The sequence below is a fragment of the Phasianus colchicus genome, chromosome 3, assembly GCF_987193195.1.
Source record: "Phasianus colchicus chromosome 3, bPhaCol1.hap1.1, whole genome shotgun sequence".
NCBI lineage: Eukaryota > Metazoa > Chordata > Aves > Galliformes > Phasianidae > Phasianus > Phasianus colchicus.
The window spans coordinates 77,361,886-77,387,813 of record NC_143438.1 but is presented as its reverse complement, the minus strand read 5'-3'; the positions used below and the strand labels follow the sequence as shown (position 1 = coordinate 77,387,813).

Sequence of the window (25,928 nt, the reverse complement as noted above, 5' to 3'; positions counted from 1 at the left end):
AGAAGTACTTTGCCTACAATTGAAGTTCCTGCTGAATTTTAAAAGAGCAATCAGATCCGGATCTCCCTTGCTTGAAGCTTCATATAGGGTTTATTGTGGCCTAGCTTTGTTCTGAAGGAAAAATAACAGACTTTTGAGTATTTTGAGTATTTAATCATGTATATAACATTAACATTTGGAAACATTTTTGAGTTACTGTAGCTCAAGAGCCAATGATAATTATTCTGCTTTAATTTTCATTTGGTTAATACATTTGGTCAATGCATTTGGTAAGATATGAAAAGTTAGGTTTTGTACGTGGTTAAGTTTTTCTAAATAGATTTGTCATCTCTCATGTTTTTCATTTATATCTATAACTTAAATCATCACCAAAAACAAATGTTCCATTTTACAGAGATTGGGGCTGTGGGTGTTTATATTTATAAAATGGAAATATTCATGTGTGTGTAGAAAAAAAGGTGTTTGTGAGTTTCCAAACTTGTAGTAGTTTCTAAATTAGGAGATCTTTAGCTCTTGGTGTTTCTTTTAATACACAGTTCTTGTTCAGGCTTCTGAAAACTCACCAAATACACTAATTCAATTATAATTTCATTTTTGAACATTTGCTGCTTGAAGGGCATCTTTTCAGAGGAGTGTGTGTGTTTAAACACCCAGCTTCTTTCAAAATGCTTTTTGAAATGTACTGACTTCTAGTTGCTATTCTGAATCCTTCAGGTGTGTGTGTTAGTCTTTTTCCATCTAAAGTAATGATATTATAGAGGTTGCTGTGGGATTTCTGAGTCTTCTCCATACTGAAGTTCAGGATTGCAAACTCTTAGATTACAAGTAGAACACGTAGGAGGAGATTATTTGCTCAGAGGGCAATGAGGCACTGTCACAGGCTGACCAGAGAAACTGGGGGTGCCCCATCCATGGAGGTGTTCAAGGCCCTGAGCAGCCTTAATTGGAGGTGGCAGCCCTGCCTGCAGCAGGGGGTTGGGACTAGAGGAGCATTAAGCTCCATTCAAACCCAAGCCATTCTACGATCACGTTTCTTGTTTTTCTTTTTTCTTTTTTTTTTTTAAGCAATGGCCTGATTTATGAAATATTTCTGAGTATATCACAGTTAAACTTCTTAGTCCAAATGGGACAAAATAATCTGGTGGTCACGTAATACTGAATGCTCCTCAAGCATGACTTTGGTTTAGGAATTGGGTTCAAATCTGGCAACAAAACCTTTCACACACTATTCTTGAAATTGCTTGACATCAGTGAAAAGTTGCTCAATTTGCTTTTAAGAATTTTAAAACATATTTTTATAAGAGCTAAATCAGGCAGCGGATTAAACAGGATAGAGAGGGACAGATTTCTTTATTGTGATACTTGCAAATTGTGTATTAGTTCGGAATAACAGTAGCACAGTATGTCTTTGAGTAGTCATGATATCAGTCCACATCCCTTCTATCCTAACCTGCTACCTTGACTTCAAGACTATTTGTCTAGATTATGGCAAAAAGGCTACAGCATGAGTTAATTTATCTTACTCTTAAAAAGAAAAGGTAAACATTTCACTAGGTAAGAAACATGTAGAATCTTTCTGTGAAGCTATGCCATAAGAACAATCATTCTCTCAGGTTTTTTTGAGCTTCCAGTACTGGCTAAAAGTAGGAGTTGCAGAAGCATATGAAAATATTCAAATAGTGGTTAACGGATAGAATTTTGTTTTCTATGATTATATTGTTATTGTACTGTGTATAACTGTTACTTGATATACAGCTATTTTTCTAAATGTCAAGATGTGGCTAAGTAAATAACCTTAAAACTCCATCTCATGGTAACAACAGTAAGTGAGTTTCAGTGGAATAATACAGTTTGGAGAGGAGACAGAGCTGCTGTGCACACTGTGCATTTTTGTTGGGAAATATCTACTTCTTTTTTTCCTTTTTCCCCAACTCCCTAACATAGCTCTCTTCCTCCTCATCCCCCAAAAAGAGGTCTCTTTTTCTTTTTTTTTTTTTAATGTCTGGTAATATTTCATAATGGCTCCATTCAAATCTTATGCGTAATTTGTTCTGTGTTGAGATAAATTATGCTATTCATTGATAATCTGATGGAGCTATGCTGCACTTGGGATGCTTACACAGAGCCAGAGTAGCTAGCCAGAGCTTGTAAAGTTTCCTTGCATGGTGTGTACTGCAAATGAGAGCTCCAGGCGTGTATGTTGAAGTGTGGTATCTTTAACAGAAGCTGAATCTTTGGAGTTGCTGAGTTTAGTAGATGTATCAGTGCTAGTGCTATCAGATTACTGCTCTCCCTTAAATTAATATAATTATTTATTTTAAGAATAATATATTAAATGGATAATCATCCCATCTGAGGGGTATTAAAAAATACACGAATTCACGCAAATTCTACATGGCATTCCCTCTGCCTTTAGTTGTGCCTAATGACTATCAGCATGTCTATCTTATCATGTTTCAAAATTTTGTGGAATCTCCTGTTTCGTTGCATGCTTTCTTCTTTCTTCCATCTTTGACACAGTTTCTCTCTTTTTAACAACATTCCTCCTACTTTTCCTGGTCTCTTTCTACAGCTATGAGATAACTTTGAAGGTATTATCCTATATTTATTAGATACTGTAATGTTGGCATATTTGTACAGCCTTTAACTAAGAACTGATTGATTATCAAACAAACAAACTGTTTGTAGGCACAATTTGAATGCAAAAAACAATTTGAAGAGATGGTCAGTAACAACTGTATTGTTATATGTCTTTGAAATAAGATTGTTGTCAGAACTAGAAGGTTTGCGGCTTTATTATTCGTTATGTGGTTCTCCATCAATAAGAGGAAAAATAAGTGATGTGCCTGGGTGCTCTACAGTTTAGAACATGTGATGTTTCAGTTCACCTGCAGATGTTGCTCTACTGGGGAGAGGCAATATCTATGACTGGATGAGTGATGGGAATCTTAACTCTCACTGGAAAATTGAGAGCATTGTTGGCATTTTTAAAGCATGCAGAGAACTGTGTACAATAAAAATAAAAATAATTTTAAAAAATACCGATGATATAATAACAAGTGAAATACCTGCAGCCCACTGGATGTATTTTAAGGTAGAATATCATTCTTTGTTACATCTGTGAATGATCATCCTTACACATGAGAAAATAGCACAATTCCTTACTATCCTAAAAATGCTTCCTCTGACTCTGGCTCTCCCTGGCTCTCTATTACAGTAATAATAATAAGAAGAAATATCATTTGTTACTGTAGAACCTGGAAAGATTCTCTCAAAGTATCAGCATTGAAGCCTGAAATCCACTAGCAACTTGTATGTTCTTTTCTAAGTCAGCCTACGTTTTAATCTTCTCTAAATAATATTTGCAACCAAAAGTTTGCAGTTTTGTTGGCTGTGGCAGGGTTGACAAGAAGAGTCTGTGCTCAAAATTCTCTTTTAAAATGTTTATTGAACCATGATCTCTTTTGTGGAGCTTTTCAATGCAAAAAGTGTTGATGATTTGAATGAATTGTATGTAAGGGCACATCTGCAACAAACTGTTACCATTTGCATTAGCAGAATAGCTGGTTGAATAAGTGAGTGTCAGCACAGAATATTAACAGATGTCTTTCTCTTTTCTGACCCCATTTAAGCATAAGTAGAATAATTTTATTTCCTTTTCCAATGGTCATGAAGTTCTTACTTCAGAATGCTGTCTGATGTTAACAATTTATAAAAGAGGGGATCTTACACAACAGGGAGAATAAGGCTTTGCCAATCACTCAGTCAATTTATCAGAAATTAGCATCTCCATATGCTTTTGTGTTTCATAACTAACATTCAGGATTACTTTTCAAATCTGTAAGTAACCAGAAGTCATAAACAAAAATATGTAATACTTTCTATAGCTGTAAACCTAGGATAACCTGAAGACAGATCACAGAATCCCAGAACAGCTGAGGCTGGCAGGGCTCTCTGGCCCACCCCTGCTCCAGCATGGACACCCAGAACAGGAGGCCCAGGCCTATGGCCAGGCAGCTTCTGTGCATCCCCAAGGAGGAGATCCCACAGCCTTTGGGCAACTTGTGCCAGTGCTCTGGCACCGCACAGCACAGCAGTGGTGCCTGGTGCTCACAGGGAGTTCCCTGTGCTCCAGTTGGTGCCCATTGCCTCCTGTCCTGGCACTGGGCTACCGGGAAGAGCCTGGCTGTGTCCTCTTGGCACATTTCCTTCAGGTTTTTATGGACATTGATGAGATTCCCCTGAGCCTCTTCTGCAGTCTGATCAGTCCCAACTCTCTCAGCCTCTCCTCCTGTTGTTGTAAGCTTAACTTGTTAAGGCATTTAAATTAGACTAAATATATTAAATTTAAATAAATTGATTAAATTAATGTATTCAATTAAATTTATTAAATTTATTTAATCAAATGAATTAATTTATTTGATTTATTTAATTAAATTTATTTTAATAAATAAATCATGCTCATGGTATACAATGAAGCTGCAAGTTTTTCAGTGTCATTTTTTTTACAAGTGGACTGTACTGTAGGTTGGCATGGAAGAAGAATTTGGTTCATATCCTGCAATATCACAATATGGCCTGATGCAGGGGGCCATGAAATATAGGTATCTAGATTTTAGCAGGAGAGCACTGATATCTCTCTATCAGTAGAGCTATAACTCTACTTTCTTCCTTTCCCTATTGGTCTCAGATGAGACTAAGATCTTTATTATTTGTGGTCTCTCGTGCCACATACATTACAGGTTCAGTGCATGTCTTTTGCTTTTCTCTTGGTAAAACTAGGTTTCATGTATTTTCATTGTCATATAAATTTTGCTGTCTTTTCTGTACAAAAGGATTCAGGCATGATCAGCTGTAATTAACCAAAAAAAAGACTGAAAAATTATGAGCCAAAATGCCATAGCTGCATGATCTTAATGAGCTTAGCAAGGTGAGGATCATGCAGCAGTAAAAAAGAAAATGAGCAGCAGAAATGCAGTGCAGCATTCACCTCCAATTGTTCTACCAGAAAGTGCATTCCCCACCTAAATTCTGTTTGCAGTCTCTTCTGCAGATAATTACTCAGTATGGCCACTTACATACCAGGCCTCATCCATGATGGTGAAATTTTGGGGGAAAGAAATGGTTTATTTTTGTCTCACTCTTATACCATTACTAACACATGAGTTTTGGGCCGCTGCTACAATAGCGGTTTGGTGGACCTTTGGTTGAGTCAGAGCAGCCACTTCTATATGTTCTTGCCACCAGCTGTCTGTCTCAGCCTGTGACGTTATGCACCTGTGCCTTTGAGGATTTGTCAAATTTAGGGCCAGTGCATTGTTTAAGACTTCTGGCCAGCATGAAGTGAACAAAATTATTCTGTTTGCGCGGTTGTTTGAAAACTCGGTTGTGTTCTCAAACAAAATTTTTGCACTTAAGGAGAAAATAAATCAGCTCTTCAAAAATGACCAGATTTTCATTGCCAGATGAAATTTTGGAGCAGAATCACTTACCAAAATAACATTTTGGAAAAATGATGGGATTGGATCAGATAAGTTTTACGTTATGTAAATTATGGATAAAAATCAATCCCATCTATTACCATCTAGTAAAAGAAAAGAACTGCCTTCCCACTTAGAAACATATTGCATTTGTTCAGTGTTAGTTTTAGCTTCTGTTCTTGGCCTGCTCACAGATCTGCAGTCCATTACAGTGGCGCCTGTTAGGGCAAATACAGTGAAAGTTGGGCCAGTTTTTCTATGATAAACGGTGTTTTCCAGTAATTCATACTAAATCATAAGAAAAAAAAATTCCTCATATTTGACACTTGGCATGGAAAGCCTTGTTTCACAAGGGTTTCTAATAATAATAGATCAATCTCCTTTATTACAACAAAAGTTTTTTAAAGTAAGGTATTGTTTAAAGATCATAGACTTGTATTTGTTAGCAAAGAATAATATAATGATCATTTAACCTAAATAGATGTATTTCCTGAAACGAGTAATCACTTCGTTGCTCATGTATTACAGATGACTCTTAAACATTTCTTTGTGTTTCTTTTCTTGGATAGATCTATGCAGAAAGTGGTCGCATTTTTAGTATCCTAAAAATATTCAAATTTCCAAGATGTTTTGCTTTGAAAAGCCAATTGTGTACCAACGAAACTTTAACTGTAAAAAAAATGGTAGGATGTTGATTTTAAATCCTAATGGTATTTTAGAATTTAATTTTCACCATTTAATTAATTACGTGCAAATAACCATGTAAGTGCATTCTTAAGGCTCATCATGGAGATAGGAGAATTCATCTGCCTTGTATTACTTAACTTTCTCATACACCAAGACGTTTTTTGAATAGAAAAATTGCACATCTTAAGAAATGTTACTAATAATCTCCAAATAACAAACAGATGTGCACATATGACAAATAAAGTTAAAAGAGAGTATTCTCTACCTGGAATGTTTGTATAGTTCTGAAAGAAAAAAAATTGTAAGACTTGCAGTTTCTAACTAATAACCCACTTAACTGTGGAGATGTTACTTATTTGCATAGACAGGCAAACCAGGGAGGAATTTTTTATTACGAGCATTTCTTTTTGATTGGATATTAGTATATGATCCTTTCCATTGAATTCAGGCCAGGAGAAAGTGCTATTATCTAAAGTTTACAGAAAATAACAGGAACAGGAATCACATCAAAGCCAAAATGTATGTGAAAATAACTGGATGGTGTGAAGGAATCAGTTATCATTTGGCTACATGGAGGAAACTGGCAAGTTGTTACATGTAATTAGAAAAATTGATTCCAGCAGATTTGAAAGGAGTCTCCTGAAGTCAGAGAGTGAGAATTCAAAAATATTCTCCACTCTCAATTAAAGAGAAGGAAAGTGGTGTAAAACGTAGATTGTCTCAGTAGAGAAAATGAACAGCTGAGTGGATATTTGTAGCTAATATAGTAATTACGTCACAACCTAAAATGATCCAGTTGTCACCCATTATTTATCTTATAGTACAGGTTAAATTAACACATGGAACAAATTCTGATGAAGGCAGTGGCCAAGAAATGAGTGTTTGCTAACATGATGAAGTAGTTAGCATTCAGTAGAGATCAACTCTACTTCAGTGTGTGAAGCTGATAATCACTTAGCTGAGGTTGGTTCAAATAAGTACTTCCTCCCCACACTCGAAGCAGTATTAACCCAGCCAAAGTATCCATTCAGATGTCTGATTTTAGATTCTTATATTTGAGTCTTGGGGCTTAGCACAAATGCATCCAAAATCAAAACTGTAAAAACTGCTGCTTGAAAAGCAGCTGCTAATTTGAAGTTGGTCATGTCTGAAAAGTTAGTTATTTTTTTTAATCATCCCTTGATCTGCAAAGAACAGAAGGAATGTGCAGTCCTTAGGAGAATGACTTAGTTGTTGCAGGTTGGAAATGTGCATTGTGTTTTGGGAGAGCATTCAGACCTGTGCTATCCTTGTGGTTGGCCACCAGTTAAGCAAGGATTATGCCTGTGCTACTGTGCCAGCTGAATCTGTGTCAGGATGGGCTCTCTATTACCGGCAGCCTGAATATCTACTGGTACCTCTGGCCCACAGAGAACTGTTAGCATCAGGCACTTGGTTTCTAAGCCTAAAATAAATTTCATTAATGCAGTCTTTAAACTAACACTGTCACAAAATAATGAAGATCCTTCATCTATCAGATGTTTACCCTAAAAGTCTATGAGAGTGTGACGATGTGGAACAGGAATAGCATATAAATTGAAATTTTCATATGGTTAATTAAACCCATAGACTCGCTCTGTACATAGTAAGGTTTTATTGGTATTAGAATAAAGAATTTCTTTTTAGAAAAAAAAAAAAAAAAGACTGATAATTACTTCTCTCTGTGCTTCTAATCAACAGTCTTTGATGTACATCTGTTTTTTGCATACATCTGTAACTTCCAGTCAGGAAAAGCCTTTTATGGCAAGTGGCCTTTAAGCTACATGCTGAGTTTATTTCATGTATTCCTTTTCTTTTTTTTAAGAAAGCATCCACGCTTTTCTTTTTTCCCCCCAGCTTTATCAGCGAATATATACTTAAAAATATTTTATGCAGGAAAAACCCCTCTAGTTTGCAGTTTAGTTTAGAATGACTTAAAACTGATGGAGGATATTAGAGTTCTGTCTTTCTTGCAGATGTATATCAGTATAAGAAGAGAACCTAATCTGTCCACTCCATATGTATTATTAGATACCACGGTATACTGCTTCTTATCATGTGATGCCAAGGCTGCATCCAGCTGCTGTGGATGTGAGGGGGGAGGACAGCCCCCTGTGGTGCTGAGAGCATCTGTGGCAGCAGGCTGTCCTCACAGCACAGCAAGTCCTCCCCCAGCAAGTCTGTGTCTATAATCTCTGGGAGAAAAAAAAGTATTTTGGTAGTGTTCTTCTTTAAAACAGGGCTATATATATGTAAATAGATATATTTAAATATTACATATTTAAATTCTGGTGAAATTTGTACTCATTATTCAGTCTAAATTTGTGAACCAGCTCATGGATAAATTTATTGTTAAGGGCTGACTTCAGTTAAGGCTGTTTTCAGAGCGAAGCTATGTCCAGTTTTGCATGTTTTCTCTATATCTGAATGCAGCACTGACCTTTTGTAGGCATTCCTGGCCATATAGCTGTGCTGGGGAGGGACCAGAAGCACTCGCAGGTAGGCCTAAAGCATGCAGGGAGATGATCTGAGCAGTCTTGCAGGCCCTATTTTGTACTTGTCAGGATTAGCACTTGGTAATGAAGTTTGCATACAAAGCTGTGAGAGTGAATCAGCATTGCCAGGAGGTGGCACTGAGCTACAGCTGGAGCAAAAGTGTTGTTCCATGCAGTCTCAGCAAAGCTGATTTCATTCTGGAAATACAGTCTATTCAGGCTTCTTATGGCTCTATCTAGACAAGTTCTAAAGGGAGCTCGGTATTTAAAGGGGGGCTATATGAAAGAAGGGGACAGGCTCTAGCAGGGGCTGTTGTGATAGGACAAGAGGAAATGGTTTCCTCTTTCCTTTCCTAAAAGAGGAAAGAAAGAGGAAAGATTTAGATTAGATATAAGGAAGATATTTTTTACAATAAACCCTGTTCATTTCAGGGGAGTTGGACTTGATGACCTTTAAGGGTCCCAACTCAAAGGATTCCATGATAAGCTTTTATGGAGAATAATTTCAGGTTCTGTGGCACTTCACTGAAAAGTCACATTATTATCAATTATTTGCAGCTTCTGAGCTAAGATTCATTAGAAGCTCTAAGATGCTTACAGTTAAGTCCAGCCCACTGAGGGCTGTTCTGTTTTTGTCGTAACATCAGCAGATAACATTATGCATACAGAATTCATTTCAAGGTAAAATATTTCCCTGTGAGGACTCAGCCTGTGGAAAGTTTCTGTAAAATCAATTGATCTCCTTTTGGCTTAATATTTGCATTTGTAGAAATGAAGCAAACAAAAGCATCACAGAAGTCCCAAGTGGAAATAACTACTGACTTGGTTCAAACTTGGGATGTTTATAGATCTATACAGTCTTCTTACCTTTATCACAATAAAATTAAACTAAGTGCTGGCAGAATGACAAGGAGAAAGTGGTGATGGCCTTAATATGCTTCTGTAAGTACTATTTGTTTCAGTCAATTGTATAAAAATTTTTATTAAAGAAAGAATGTGAGTATAATGGTAAGCAGTGCTCTAGAAAATAATCCTTTCTTTGCTTTGTAATTGGTGAAATGCAGTGTTATACAAGTTGATTGAACAACTACAGACCTACGAATGCATGCCTTCAGGAACTGCACATTAAAACTGTTTCTGAGAAGAAATCTTAACAGTAGTCCACTACAGTGTTATGGGAAAATTTCAAATGCTTTTTTTTTTTGCTGTGTAATTTCAGTAATAATGAAAAAGCACAGAAAATTAATTGTATCCTGCAGAACTGTAAGACCCAGTCAGAGGAAAATGTTTGAAATGCTGACTCTTTCTTTCACTGTGAAAATTTCCAAGCATATTAGATTGAATTTTCTGCATTAGGCTGATTTTGTACTATATTGCCATTAACCTCAAAAAAAAAAAAGTGCCATGAGGGGGTGGGAAAGTTAGGTGGTCCCGTGGTCTGTGTATGTCTAGCTTTCAACAAAGCTTAAAAGAGAGAATCTCAGTTTTCCTCAGGTCCGTGGTGATTTGGTGATATTTCCTACTGTCCTCAGCCAGCTCATGTTCAAGCCACAATTGCCAGTTTGTCAAAAAAGGTCATCTAACAGCATTTCTCAGCAAGGCAGGGACAGTTCAAAGAGGTTGCTGCTGTTGCTGTTTTTGTTGTGGTTGGTAGTGGGAGTGCAAAGTTTATCCTATGGCAAGAATTATGCAAACACTTGAACCATTCATTGCTCAAACACTTAGAAAAAATCCAGGAGGAAAGTTGAAGAAAACTGGATTAGTAGTTTTAAATCCATGCTGAATGTTTCTAGAATTCTAATGGCAAGATTTGAGGTGGCCGCTGCAGGCACTGTGTGCCAAAAACACTGATGCTGGGAGCTGGGGGTACAGCAAAGCCCTAGGCTCACAGTGCTTGAAAGTAAAAATAGGCATCATGGTACTTCTTCATAAAACAGAATAAATGAGAATGCAAATATCCAATGGCCATACAAGTTTGTTCTTTTGTGTTCTGGGCCTGGTCTGTTGGGCAATAGGGAAAGTCATTGTTTAATATTGTAATCTCAATATATCTCCTTTAAAACCAAAGAAGTAGTACTATTTACATGTTCTCTTGAACATGGAGTAGCTATGTGAACACATGGTGAACCTATTCAACACTAGTTCTGGGGTAGGAAAGGAACTGTGTTTTCCCTGAAGTGCTGAAAGTCACCCTTTAGTCCAGCTTTTTCCATTGTTTTCTCCATGTCATGTTTGCAGCAAAAAATAACAGCATCAACATCCTGGGAAAGCTGTGCTGCCCTGTTTTGTCCTTAATGTTCCATGACTCTTCCAACAAAGTCAACAAAGATGTTTCTGAAATTGTGACAATGGTTTGAAAATACTGGACACAAACAAAAGTGTTAGCAAGATGAAATGCCATATTGGATATTATACCTGTCTATTTTTGATATTATATTTTTATATTTTTTGAGTGACTGCACTGTATTTTATTATCTGTGAAACTGATTTGTGACTATTGGGAAACAGATAACAAAATAGACAAATAAATAAAAATAAGATTTAGGTATAAAGGGCCATTTTTTCAAGCTTCTGGTAGTGAAGAACCCTCTAGCAGCTGTATGATACAGAAGTGACTCATAGGCTGTTGGGAGAAAGTGCGAATGTTTAGGCTGGCAATAGAGCTACCCTGATACATTTAGGGATAAAGCTGTGTGCCTCAGTACATCTCTTAAATCCAGACTGGCCATGACTGATATTAGTGACTTGGTCTGTAGCAATTAATTAAATGTGCTGGGGGGGTGCTGTGTCACAGAATCACAGAACTGTAGGGGTTGGAAGGGACCTCCAGAGATCATTGAGTCCAACCCCCCTGCCAAAGCAGGTCCCCTACACCAGGTAAGTCACCTGAGTCAACAGGCAAAGGTTGGCACACATCTGCATTGCTCTGCTCAGAGCTCCCACACCAGGAACACAACTCTATGTGAGCAGTCCCTGGCCTACACTGTCTCCTGAGCCATCCCTCGTGAGAGGCAGGGGAGTGGCAACCAAGACAATTATTCCTCAACTGTAACTGTTGACTATATAGATAAAATATATTTACGTGTGTATGCATGTTCTTAATATTGTATAAATATTTTTATTATTTTGGAATTTGTTTCATATTGAACTGCCAAGAAGAGAAAACAAAACCGCAAACCTTCCAAAGGAAACATTTTGCTTGGCTCTGCTTGCAAAGCATCTGATCTGATACATGATTGACGGAGAGAATACTAGTGAGTTACCTCTATGCCACAAATGTCCACATCATTTGGATTCAGAGATAAATCCACATTAGGTAAACATTTAGGATTCACTGGAGACCCACCTGTTTTCACAGTACTTTGAAAGGATGATCTGATTCAGCATTAAAACATCTGTACTATTCAGTTCTGGCAGTTTTCTATGATTTCTATACACCTTGTGTTTTCGAGCCTTCCTCTTTCCACGCTGTACTTCTTTTTGCTTTCCTCCCAAGTCTGTTAAGTATGAAATCCTAGGTTTTGTATTGTTTAGTTAGTAGAATCAGTTGTTCTTTCTTTAGGCAGAGTAAATGGGACTTCTTTAAAGAAAAATGAATATTCTTTCTCACTGCCATCTACCGTACATGTTGTAAAACTGCAATGTGGAGAATGCACTGCTTGTCAGCAAAGCCTCTCTTCTCAGTCAATTTGTCCTAAAGTTGAGGAAAAATCTACTGAACTCTTAGTAGGCTGTGACATGTAAATTCTATTCTTTGTGTAGGCCTAGTTTGCTAACCATTATTCAGCCCTTGTAAATGAATAAAGAACATCACATAATTAATGACTTTTCTGAGGTGTCCATTGTTACCATACTTCAGTGCTTTGCAAATATTAATCCACCTTTATAATATCTGATATTTCAGGATTAGAAATGGTGGTGTGCACACCTGATGTACTTAATATTTTCATAACATCCTTTCTGTTGCTTTCTGAGGCAAATATGTGTATGTAAGACTTCAAACTAGAGCAGAAATTCACCCAAGAATACAAGGCACTGGCTGCTGACAGTTGGCCCTTTCCGTCCCGTGTCTTTAATTCATCTCCTTTTTTCCAGTGTCCATCCAAATCCCAGTGTCTTTCACTGCCTGCTCAAAATGGCTGTTTTATGTTGGCTGATTCCCCCAAATTATATTGTTTCTGAAGCATGTACCAAGCACAGATAATTTAAGCCTAAATTTGATAACATTAAAAATAATTGCACACTAAATTCTTATCTGTCATGAAGTCCATAGCAGGTGACGCTGGTAGTGATGCCAATGATCTGTGTTTTGCTATGCTGTGAAACCTCACTGTTTTATCTTCCAGTGTGGGCCACTTGTCAGAGTTGGTTGGTGAACTGCATGGTTTAGCCATACTTTAAGCGTGACTTAGCAGCAATGGGGATTTTTTTTTTCTTTCAATGTGTATACATTTATAAAATTTCTTAACAATTCATGTATTTCTCTGGCAGTTTCTGTATCCACTATTTTTCATCCAACTGAAAGTGCTAGGAGATAATTTGCCTTTGGAGGATCATTTCTGGGCTGAATCTTTCTATTATTTGTGTGGTTTTTTGTTGTTTTTTTTTTTTTTTTTTTTTTTTTTTTTTTTTTTTTTTGCAGTCACTGCTTCTTCATAGTTTGATCTGCACTGTAAATGAAGAGGAAATGATTAGGCATCCATGGACTTATACATGTATGACAAAAGCTTTTCTTCTGTCATGTGAGACAGGGCTTCTCCGGCATCTTACATCTTCTTGTTTCTCTTAATGTGATTTGACTGGTACTGGTCATCCATCCTTCTGCTGCTGCCATTAGTTCATGCAGTGTCTACTATCCTGCAGTGTTCCAAATTGAGTCTCAAAACTTCTCTGGTTTACCCTGCAGAGTAGATGCTGCCACATATAGGATCTGAAGTAAAACTACATCTGTAGGAGAATGATTTACATAAAGGACAATTGAAATGGAAGAAAAGATCAAATAATGCACTTATTGAAGTTTGTTTTTATCCCAGGACATCACTGTGCTTTTACAACTAACAGTGGAAATTGTGCACATGAAAATACTAGAAAGGGAAGAAGGCATACACTGCTCAATGCTGTTATTCAGTAGTCATTAGTAGAAGAGAAAAAATATTTTAAATAAAGAAAGGATATTAAGCATTTTGATCTCTGTAAAGAAATTAATATTTTTAATAGGAGAACACTGAAAAATTGTGAGGGAATTACAGTGTGAAGTAAATATGCAGATAGCTGCCTCTTTTTCTTTTCTTAATGTTTTAAAATTAAATCCTTACTGCCCTCATGTGGATGTATGCTGTTTTCTCTATCTGCTGAAACTGAAAATGGACAGGTCTCACTATTGAAGAGATTCTGTATGTGGAAAGCTCCCTTTGCAGCTGACAGGAGTTGATGAAGGCTTCCTCTGAACCAAATGATTTGCATCCTGAATGGACCAGGAGGGTCCATCTAGAAGGGATGTGCAATGTTTTCAAACTCCTTTGAGCTCAGGGCCTGAGACAAACCAGGGAACTGAATAGAAGAGCAGCATGCAGCTGCTGTAGGAGCATTGATGATAACGTGATAAATAGCAATAACAACAAAGAAGAAGAATCACCCACATCATACCAACTATTTATAGCTCTTTGATGTATGGACAATTGCTGCATATATAAGCATAAATAATTTTTTTCAGGAATGGATGTTGAAATTGCAGTATTACCTCTATGTTTATGTACCTTTATCTATATGTCATTATACTGTTAGAAATTGTAGCACATTATTAGCTAACAATTAGCTGACCATCCTCCTACCAAAAGCATGTAATCCAAAAAGAAGCTTCATGAATAACACTGTAAAGAGACTGATGATTGTGATAATGTATTTAGTATAAAATGAAAATATTTCATTGGTAATTCATAAAGCAAATAGCAAAACTGAATTGTATAATATTGCAATAAAGAGTGGCTTAGCTTTGCCAGTCTTGCTTCTGTGTAGAACTTGTGAGATACAGAGTGAAAGATAGGCTTATAAAGGGTTTAATTTGCTAAATAACCAAACACCAAATCTAGGTGTGTTTTGTCTCTTTCCTAAACCCTGTTCATATTTCAGTGTCCACACCCAACTGTACAGATTCTGTACAGTTCTACAAATTATGTTCCAAGCTGTCTCAGATAGTGAAAGTTGAGGAGCCCTTTTTTAGGTGTGAGGGCTGCTCTGACATTTTCTTATGTTGGCCCACAACGTCAAGGGTGGATGTTGGTGGTACAGCAGTAGAGGTTGAACCTTCCTGCCAATATCCCGTTACATGTTGTTATGTGACAGATGGCAGCAGAGGGGCACTCTGACAAAATGGCATCTCACACAAAAGTGTGGATGAAGCAAAGATGTGTCACTGAATTTCTTCATGCAGAAAAAAATTGCACTCACTGACATTTGTTGATGTCTTACTGAACATTTCTGGAGACCAAACAGTGGATGCAAGCACAGTGAGGTGGTGGGTGGGTGTGTGGGGTCACCTCCAGAGTAGTGCAGATTGTTCTGAGTGTGACATGAAGGCTCTTGTTTGCTGCTGTGAAAAATGCAGAGCTATGACTATGTTGAAAAACAGTGTTTTGTAGCTGAGAATATGCTCTATCAAATAGTGTTATTGACCTCTTTATTTTGGCTTCCATGGAAATAAATAGGAGGCATTAATTTTGGAGCATCGTACATAGTTTGAGATTAAAATATACTCTTACACTGGAAAAGCAAAAGTTAGTGAGGTATTTGGCATGCAAGGGAAAAGCCAGTTGAGGACTACAATAATTTGAACAGCCTGTGTTCTGATATCCTGCTCTTCAATTGAATTACTTGTATTTCTCCCATTGCTATTAACACTAAGGACTTTCAAGGATACGTGGTCTGCAGTAATAAAATGAAGATTGTAGATCAGAGCTGATGTGGAGGCCTATAACTTGGAGAGAAGAAATGAGGCCTGTGGCTATCTGCCAGCTAACAGGCGGGTGAGGTATCACTGCAGACGACCCAGTGTCACGGCAAGAGCATTGCTGGCTGCAGCCCTAGGCACTGCACTCAGCGATCTGCTCCCCAGGGCTCTTGCTGATAAGGATCAGGCTGTGGGGATCAGGCACTCTGTCAGATACTGTTACCATGTGTCTGCACAGTGATGCTGTGACCTGCTATTGATGGAGGAGAGCTGGAGGCAGGCCGGGAAGAAATGCTGGGCTGAATAAGGGGCTGTGTCAGAGGCCCCAGTGCCTCCCAGCATGTGCGGAGGGGGACTGTTGAGTTTTCGGAGGACAAAGATAGAATCTGTTACTCTCTGAAACATACAGTGAATATGTTACTTCAGTGGAGGAGGCCACAGAGAAAATTAGATGTGGTGATTGGAAATTGTATTTCCTTTGCTGATTGTTAAGTGAAACTTTGCAATGAAGATCACTAAGCAAGCTGGATAGCAAAACTCCAGTAAAGTTCTGACTAGCAGCACTGTCACTTGTTTCAGATCATCTAATACTTCCTTAATAAATATTTCCAAGATTCAGGTTAAATAATTAGAATATATTTAAAGTTCAAGAAAGAACGCAGTGTTCAACTATATATTTTGATGATCCACAATATACCAACGAGTAGAATCACGTAATAAAAATTTGGTATGGAAATGTGTATAATCAAAACCATCTTGTTGTAATGCCGTTCTGTGTCAAGTGTTCCTTCTCCCTGACCTCATTAGGTGTAGGTAGTCATTAGATACAGTGTTACTAAAGAGTTTTAACTTAAAAGCGGCTTTGATTAATGATTGGTTGGGCTGAAGTTTAACTGTGTAGGATTAACTAGATTTAAAAATGGCAAAATGCCATAGTAGCATTAATGCCAGACTTTAACAAGAAGCAGAAGTAAACTCCAAGGACCCTTATGATTTTCATATGGACTAAACTCATGTTCTCATTAACTTAATGTCCTGTCCTGTTTTGAAAGCTAATGTTCTAATAACTCCTAGAGAATAGTAGTTTAGGCAGCACATTACAAATATGTAATCCTTATATGTTTAATGAATCATACATTTTGATAATCTTAATATTAGGCTCATTCAGCCATGTGCTGTCATTGTAGTTGAAAAGTACATTTTCACATTTCTGTGTTGTCTGACATTTGAATTTTATTTTAATGTCTTCTTATTTTAGTTTTCCTGAAAGTTGGCATCTCTACAGCCTAATATCCTTATTTTTTTTTCTCCATTGATCACATATTTCTTTATATCACACTGCTGAGAAAATGCAACCAGTCTCACTTAAAACGCTATTCAGTCATCTTAAATCCTACTAAAGAATATAGGATTTAAATATAATGTAATAAAATAAAAGTTAACGTAACGCTGAATTGGGTCCATTCTGTCTAGCATTTTTTCCAGTCCATGGGATCTTTGCTGAACTAATCAGAATTCATTGATTTTTTATTGGAGCTAAACAGGAAAAAAACTTTCTCATTTCAGGAATCTGAGAATTCTTTTTGCTGCATTGATCCTGATTTCATCATTTGGGTTATTTTTCAGTGAGCTTCTAGTCACAAGAAGTGCGTAATGAAACGTGTTTCAGCGTAGTAACGCATTGTGAGAATTAGGCACTGTGTGTTAATAATTAATAATAGCAGCTCTTTAGAGAGGCAGCACTCTTTCTGCCAAAGCATCCAGCCAAATACTTGGGCTGCAGTGCCTAATTTCTCATTGAAATCCGGGATATATTAGACTTGACTTAAATAGGATTACTCACTCAAGCAAATTTACGCAAGTGTATAAGGCATGTATCCAGCTTGTAGTGAGTTAGGAGTCTACCTACTTGTTTGGCTCTAGGCCCTAGGCACTTGCATAACATTGCTTGCATGAATTATCCCATTAAACCAAGACCCGCATAAATGTAGTTACTCATACCACCAAAACTTTGTTGTGGACAAGTGCTGACAATCCAGGATCTTGCTTCCTCTTATACCATATCAAAGGGTTCTGTTTTAACTAATGATCAGATTGTATTAACTAAACTTGATATTTGCAGTCCCCATTGGTAATTCCTGTGCCACTGAGGTTTTTGGCTGCATTCTAATACTACCTTTGTATTTTTTGCTTCATTGACTCAGTGATATTTTTTCTCTCTTTTTTTTTTAGGAAGAAGGGCAACAAAAACAAAGGAGAAGAAAAAGAAGAAAAAGAATTTGATGGAGAGGGCTCAGAAGCAGCACAGCATCTTTTTAGCTACAGACAAAACAAGCCAGTAAAGACTTGATTTACTTTTTTTAATATATTTTTGCAAAGTGCACAAAAGCTGCTATATGCTCCTGCCCATGGATGCACTACAATTCAGCTGCTTTAACAGTATTGGTGGCAAATAACTTGTGAAAAGAAGCCCACAAGCTTGTTTGTTTTATTTATATATTTTTTATTTTATTTTTTCCTCTTATTTTGACCTGAAGACTTCAAGGTCAGGAGCACACTGAGTTGAATCAGTGGAAGTGGTGCTGAAGTGTGTCACAGATTTTGTACTGAGTGTTTGGTCACTGTGTTGACACTGAATGGAAGCAGGAAAGAAATCTATGTATCACCATTAGGCGGACTTGTGCATATTTAAATAAAAAAAGGAAGTCTTGGAGGTGTAGGTACTATTGCATTTATGGCCTTTGTCTCCTATATTTGTACATTTCAAGAGTAAATGGATATGACTCACATGCTTAGCATTAATATGCATTGTTCTCAACACCTACTGCATTGAAACTGTTGTACGAGTATAATAAATCTGCTTTATGACAATATGCCACAAGAATCACTGCTTAGAGTTACAAATGTGCAGCAGACTTTATGTGTACATATTACTCTGTCTACGTATAAATGAACATATTTACTGTACATCTATGCATTTTTATGTATAATACTATATACATGTTTAAAGTTATGTCCTGTTGGTTCTAGTAATATACTTTAAAGTAATCCAGTAAATGTTTACTTTTGACTATGTTTTAAGGATCTTTTCATGTTTCTCAATAGTTACAAACTGGAATTTTTTTTTCTTGTTTGTAAAGCACATTCAGATGCTAGACTACCTTGTACTGACGCTCATAATGGAGTGTCAGCTCTGAAGTATACTTGCCAGACTGGTATAATGCAATTCTTTTCTGCTCTTCTTTACTCCTATCTCAGCCCTAGTGTATTTTGTCTCAGAAAAAGTAGGGTAACTTTTAAAGATGAGGCATGATGATAGATGTTTTGAGTGTCAGGAAAGAAATTTTACAGAAAGTTCTTGGTATCTAAGATTGTATATGTAGTTTTTCAAATGTAATGCACAATGTTTTATTTCTCTTAGTCCTGATCCAGTCAGATACAGCAACTGAATACTTGAATAAGGAGAAACAAAAGAAAAAGCTGTGCTAATCAGTCATTCTGCAGTATAGCGAGCACCAGTCAGTTTCCCAGTATTGCCAGTTAACTGTCAAAGTTTAGCAAATTTAAACTGCATCTGGTCTGGGGGAAGGTGTCTTTTTATGTGTCTAAAATTGCTCAGGATGTGTAATTTGGTATTCTTGCATTATCGGGCTTTTATTCAAGGAGAGTTTTGAATATCTTCTTGGAAAATCCTACAACTAAAATGCCTGCCACTTATGCTGTCACTTACAAAAGTTATAGTTCTAGGACTAAAACTTGCATCACTATCTGCTCAAACAAGGGTGTTTTTTTAAAAATTATTTACACTTAAATTCTGACAGGTCTGGCTAAGAAGTTAATTCTAACAAAAGGATAAATCCAAATCGAGGACTCTCTGAATGTTTCCAGCCTCTGCTTCTATACTCACTTCTGAGCTAGGATAATACTGGCTCCACTGCTACAGGCTCCACCAAAAGCCCTCTCTCCATATTGTCCACTGTGGCAGTTAGCTAACTGCTTGAGGAGTCTATCTCCCCCAGGCATTATTTGGCTTTATTAACACAAAAATGATTATCTGGAGCCCATCTTCCAAGGGTAGACACTTAGCTTAGTATTTGAATGGTTTTCCTCATCTCTTTTGTCCTTCTGAAATAGTTCGTAAGTGGGGTCTCTGCAATCACTTGCAGAGAGAACTGGGGAGCAGAGAGAAAGAAGGCTGCTTAAATGTTCTCTCACTGTGATCCTAGTCAATGAAGCTTCTGTATGACCTGGTTTGAACTGTACTTGTGTTACCAGGCACAAGGAGTCCTGATGTTCTCAAACAAAGAAAAAGGAAAAACAGACCCCAGAGCCCACAAATATATATTTGAGATATATTTTAGAAAAAATCCCACAAATCTTAGTTTTAGTTTTATGGGTTATATTGCTTCATAAGTAAATAGGAAATAAAGCATCTGTAAGTATAAATATATTCATAATAAGCTAGAAGAAGTGTTGCTAAAAAACAGAAAAGTGCAGTATTTAGACACACATAACATTCCATGAAACTGCTTGTGGACTTCCACTTAACCATGAGGTTTTCTCCCTTCACGTAGAATAGGACTGTATTTACCTAGAACATAACAATGATAAGGACAGTAAGATTTTTCTGACCTGGGCTGCTATTTCAGACTTTAAATGCTCACTTTAAAATAATGGGGGGGGGAAAAAAAGGGCAATATAAGCTGTAGCTGCCTGTTTGCTTATTGGTTATCAAATTTGGCTGCAAGTGCAGTGAATACCCTCGTACCATCCTTCTAGTAGTGGTTACAGATGTTGTATTAGGCATGTCATAGAAAGAATGCTACAAAATACAATAAAATGTCACAAGCTTCTGACTAAAATATCTTTGGTCCTTTTTAATTCAAGGAATGTCTTCCTTTGGAATAGCATACACGCATGAATTGGGGAAGGTGTATAGATCCAGATTTTCTCCCATTGTACTGGAAAATTTGAGGACTGTTATTATTTTGTTGACACTTACAACATGTTTGAAAAGGATACAACAGGGGCAGGGAGGTGATTGTCCCCCTCTACTCTGCTCTTGTGAGGCCCCATCTGGAATACTGCATCCAAGTGTGGAGTCCCCAGTACAAAAAAGACAGGGAGCTGTTGGAGAGGGTCCAAAGGAGGGCCACGAAGATGATCAGGGGACTGGAGCACCTCCCCTATGAAGACAGGCTGAGGGAGCTGGGCTTGTTTAGCCTGGAGAAAAGAAGGCTGCGGGGTGACCTCATTGCAGCCTTTCAGTCCCCAAAGGGAGCCTACAGAAGGGAGGGGAATCAACTCTTTGAAAGGGTAGGTAACTGCAGGACAAGGGGAAATGGTTTTAAGTTGAGGGAGGGGAGATTTAGGTTGGACGTCAGGGGGAAATTCTTTACAGAGAGAGTGGTGAGGTGCTGGAACAGGCTGCCCAGGGAGGTTGTGGATGCCCCGTCCCTGGAGGTGTTCAAGGCCAGATTGGATGGGGCCCTGGGCAGCCTGGTCTAGTATTAAATGAGGAGGTTGGTGGCCCTGCTTGTGGCAGGGGGTGTTTGGAGTTGGAGTTTCATGATCCTTGAGGTCCCTTCCAACCCTGGCCATTCTGTGATTCTGTGTGGTTCTGTGATACAGGCACTGTGCATTAGCTACACACTGATTTCCTTCTTCCTAGTCATCTTCATATTGAGATTTTCTTGAGAATATAGATGCAAGAAACTCATCCCTAAGTAACAAGTGCCCTCATATGTAGTTTCTTCTTTGTCCTAAACAACTGTTTCAATTCCCTTTTGCACAGCAGATCCTATCAAAATATTTATAACATTCTGAGTTTCATGAGATCATACTTCTCCTGAAGTTGGAAAGGACCTCAAGAGACCACCTAGTCCCAATCCCCACTTAAAACAGGGCTAAGGTATGTCTAAAGTGGAGAATTTTGTAACCTCTTTAGTCCCCGTTGCAGTATTTGACCACCTTCACAAAGAATTTTTTTTCTTTTCCAGTAAGAATTTTATCACTGCCTTTTTTGTCTGTTCCCACTTGACTTTCTACTGAGAAGAGTCGGGTTAAGTCTCCTCTATACACTCTGTTCAGGCAACTGAAGACTGCAGCTAAATTTCCCTCTAGCTCCTTTTCCAGATTACATACTCACAGATACAATCTTTTTCTTTTTTGAAGCTGTCACTACCTTTTCAGTCTAGACAATTTCTTTAAAATACTGGCAGGAATTGGAGCAAGGAGTTTCTGTCTTCACACTTAGGGTTTTGTGCCCAAAGTTTAACCATTAGCTACTGGAAATTTGCTTAAAACTAAGGAAGATTCAAGTTAGTCAAATAAAGAACTTTCCATGCATATTCATAGGTTTAAAAAAATGCTGTATTACAATTATGTGCAAAAAATCCTTTTTCCTAAGCATATATTCTTTAGTATTGTATTCACCTTTCTCAGAAGAGACAATTTTATAGCCTCTCTCTCCTTTCAGGACCTCTGTATCTTTAGCATCCCCAGCCTTTTCCTGGCCTCCTAGTAAGTGTCTGCTTAAATGAAACAACAAAAAATCTGCAAAAACACAGGTGCAAGGTTAAAGTTATTATTTTGTGGCTGAGTGGTTTTTAATACATCTCAGCTGTTCTTGCTAGCGACATTATTGCTACATTTCTCTTATTACTGGGGAATAAAAAGAAAAATTGTGCTTGATATTATGGTAATGCAAACCTGCCATGCTACAAATGCCAGTATTAGAAAATTGTTCTCTGACACTGAATGCTTAACATAAAGATGTCAATGAAAAATTTTTTTAAAAAAGATAAATGCTAGATTGAGAGCTTCTAAATTAAGACGACTTTTGCAAACAAAGACCAAAATCAACTTCTCTTTCTTTCTTCAACTGTTCTATATTGTTGAAATAGAATATAGAACAAAACTGACTGGGTGTGACCTGCACAAGTACCATACTTTTTAAAATGGATGAGGCAAGTAATGACTGATGCTACCACTTAACTGAAGGTAAAACAGCCTTTTCAATTCAAAAGGCACATCATCTTCCCTCTACCAACAAGATGTACTTGTCTCTTGACACTAGTTCACTTCCACTTGTGATGGTGTAAGCCAGCATGAATTCCAGTACACTGATGTTATTTTGGACAGACACCAGTAAGAACAAAATGTACCCTTCTGAACATGTAACCTACAAACAACTATCAGCTTTTTGTTTAGCTCTTTACTGAAAACACTGAGCTTGGCATCGTTTCTTTCATGAAATCCTCTGTCCAGGAGACAGAAAACAGTATTAAATTTAGGAAGTGTTAGAGCAACCTGACCTACATGATGCCTTTAGTGTAACTTTTCAAGGCTCCAACAGATTTTTAAAATTATTTTCATTTTTTATGCAAGGTAGAACTATTCATGTCTAATGAACTCAAGTAAAGCTGGATCCTTACTTAAACTGGTAAGCAGTATCTCTGTGTTTATGTCTGCAGAGAAATTGCTTCTCTGTCTCCCTGTTTTCAAGTTATTTCTTCAGTGATGCTCATGTATTCTTGTTCATTTTAATTGAGCAATACAAGCAAACTAACAAACAAACAAAAAAACCCTAATAGCTTATAGACCACAAATGAATAAACAGTGATTTTTTTTTCACCAGTCACTTCTCAAAATAGAAATTAACTTCAAGAGAGATAAGTGATTACCCAAACAGTGGCACTTGGAGTATATGTCTTGGCTTGCAAATACTGTGTCTTTCTGACTGAACTTTAAGGGGGCTTTACAGGAATCATAGAATCATTAAGGTTGGAGAAAACATCTAAGATCATCTAGTCCAACCATCAATCAATCACCACCATGCCAACTAAATCATGTCCCTGACATCTATCCTCTTCTTGAAAACCTTCCCACCACCCATACAGAGTAGCCAGTTCCAATGCATTACAGCTCTTTCTGAGAAGAAATGTTTCCTAACATCCAGTCCAAACCTCCCCTGGTGCAACTTAAAGCCATTGCCTTTCATCCTATCACTGTTACCTGGGAGAAGACACTGACCCTCACCTCGCCACAACCTCCTTTCTGGTAGCTGTAGAGAGTGGTAAGATCTCCTCGAGCCTCTTCTCCAGACTGAACAATCCCAGTTCCCTCAGCCAATCCCCAGAGGAGTTGTGCTCCAGACCCCTCACTTCATTGCCCTTCTCTGGACACACTCCAGTGTCTTTCTTGTAGTGATGGGCTCAAAACTGAACACAGCATTCAAGGTGCATCCTCAGTGCAACAGATTACAGGGGGACATGAGGTGCTGGGGTTCAATATCTTGAAAGAAGTAAGACAAAAAACAGAATTGCTACCCTGGACTTTTGGAGAACGAACTTCAACCTTTACCAGGGCCTACTTGGAGATATCTCATGGGCTGGTGTGCTAGAAGGAAAGGGGGCCTGTGAGAGCTGGGTGGCATTTAAAGCAGCACTTCTTCCAAGTTCAGGGTCACTGCATCCCTAAGAGTAGGAAACTGGGGAAGGGAGACAGGACACCTGTGTGGATGAGAAAGGAGCTCATGGATAAGATCAAAGAGAAGGTCTATGAAATGACCTCATCAATGATCTTGATGAGGGGATAGTGTGCACCCTCAGCAAGTGTTCCAACAACAAAAAGCTGAGAGGAGTGGCTGACACACCTGAAAGCTGTGCAAGACCTGGACAGGCTGGAGAGCTGGGCAATAAGAAACCAGATGAGGTTTAACAAAAGCAAGTGTAGAGTCTTGCATCTGGGAAGTAAAAACTGCAATACAGGTTGGGACCTGTGCATTAAAAGGAGTGTGGCCAGGGTCAAGGGAGATGATCTTCCCCCCTCTGCGCTGACTCTGTGCTACTCAGGCCCCCCCTGGAGTACTGTATCCAGCTCTGGGCTCCCTGGTACAAAAATGACAGGGATCTTCTGGAGAGATTCTAGCGGAGGGCCACAAAGATGATAAAGGGCCTGGAGCATCTCCCCTATGAGGAAAGGTTGGGTGACCTGAATCTGTTCAGCCTTGAGAAAAGAAGACTGAGAGGGGATCTTATTAATGTTTATAAATAACTTAAGTGTGGGAGACAAAGGCCAAACTTTTTTCAGTGGTCTGTGAGGACAGGACAAGGGTCTGCCTCTGCCCAGGGCCATAAACTAGAGCATAGGAAGTTCTGCACCAGTATATGAAGGAACTTCTTCACAGTGAGGGTGATGGAGCACTGGAACAGGCTGCCCAGGGAGGTTCTCTGGGGATATTCAAGACCCACCTAGACACCTACTTGTGTGACCTGCTGCAGGGAGAATGCTTTGGCCGGGGGTTGGACTTGATCTCTGGAGGTCCCGTCCAACCCCTCCAAGTCTGCGATTCTGTTTCTGTGATTCTGTGATTTTGCTATGTAACAGGCTGCTATATTTCATTGATCTGAGACACGTACCTAGGTGCAGGAGCCTCATTAGATATTGCTGCTGAATCTGTAGATCTTTCAGATGCCAGGAGGACCAAAGAAACATCCAGTGAATCACCACGAATTTAGGAAGGCATGAATTTGGAAAAATAGACTTGGCTAATGTCTAAAGCGTCATCTCATTTTTTTGAGAAAATTCATATTGGCATTAATTCAGATGCAGATAAAGACAGAAACAAACATTCCAAAGATTTTCTGCCCAGGCTGAAGAACAATGTAATCTTAAACTGGCAAACTTAAACTTCCAAATATTTTGGAAGTTAAGATCAGATGTAATCAGAAGCACAGTCTCACAAATGCTATTTGCCAATAAAATCTCTCTATGGCAAGATTTCATGAAGTTTCAACCCTTCAAAGCAAAGTACTTCTAAAATGCATGTAATATTTACATGTTTCATAATTGTTTTTTAATAACAGAAGTTCAGAAAGATATGATATTGAGTATATGTGGAATTAAAAAATGCAAGTATTGCAGACACATCTGAAAATAAAATGAGGTCATTGAATATCTTTACTGACTAGGAGCAGCTGTATCTTTAGGATTGCATAAAGCTATGTGTTATATGGGGTAGTGTGTAGCACATTCAGCTGCAGATCTGATATGATGATGGATCTGGTCAGTATTTTCTTTGTGAATAGGAACACAGAAATTTATTTCATTATTAAAAGCTGAACTTGTAGATGAGAACTTGTCTTCTTCCCATTCAGTCTATGTAGGTAAACTTGTTGCCTTCTGACGAAATAAATCTTTCATGAAGACAAAAAGTCTTCATGAAAAATACAATTGCTAATGCAGTTTTTCATCAGTGGGGGACAGCATGAACTGAAAAACTAATATAAGCTTAGTAAG

At 38.0% G+C, this 25,928-nt stretch overlaps 1 protein-coding gene across 2 annotated transcripts in view; it reads left to right on the top strand.

Annotated features, from left to right (window-relative positions):
* The window catches only part of RSPO2 (R-spondin 2), a 98,569-nt gene extending 78,096 nt beyond the window's left edge, over window positions 1-20,473 (top strand). For both annotated transcript variants that reach the window (XM_090137908.1, XM_090137907.1), the window contains exon 5: window positions 17,859-20,473. In XM_090137908.1, coding sequence (XP_089994034.1) covers window positions 17,859-17,968 — 110 coding nt within the window. In that variant the 3' untranslated portion in view covers window positions 17,969-20,473. The remainder of the gene's footprint in view (window positions 1-17,858) is intronic.
* The last annotated feature ends 5,455 nt before the right edge of the window (window positions 20,474-25,928 follow it).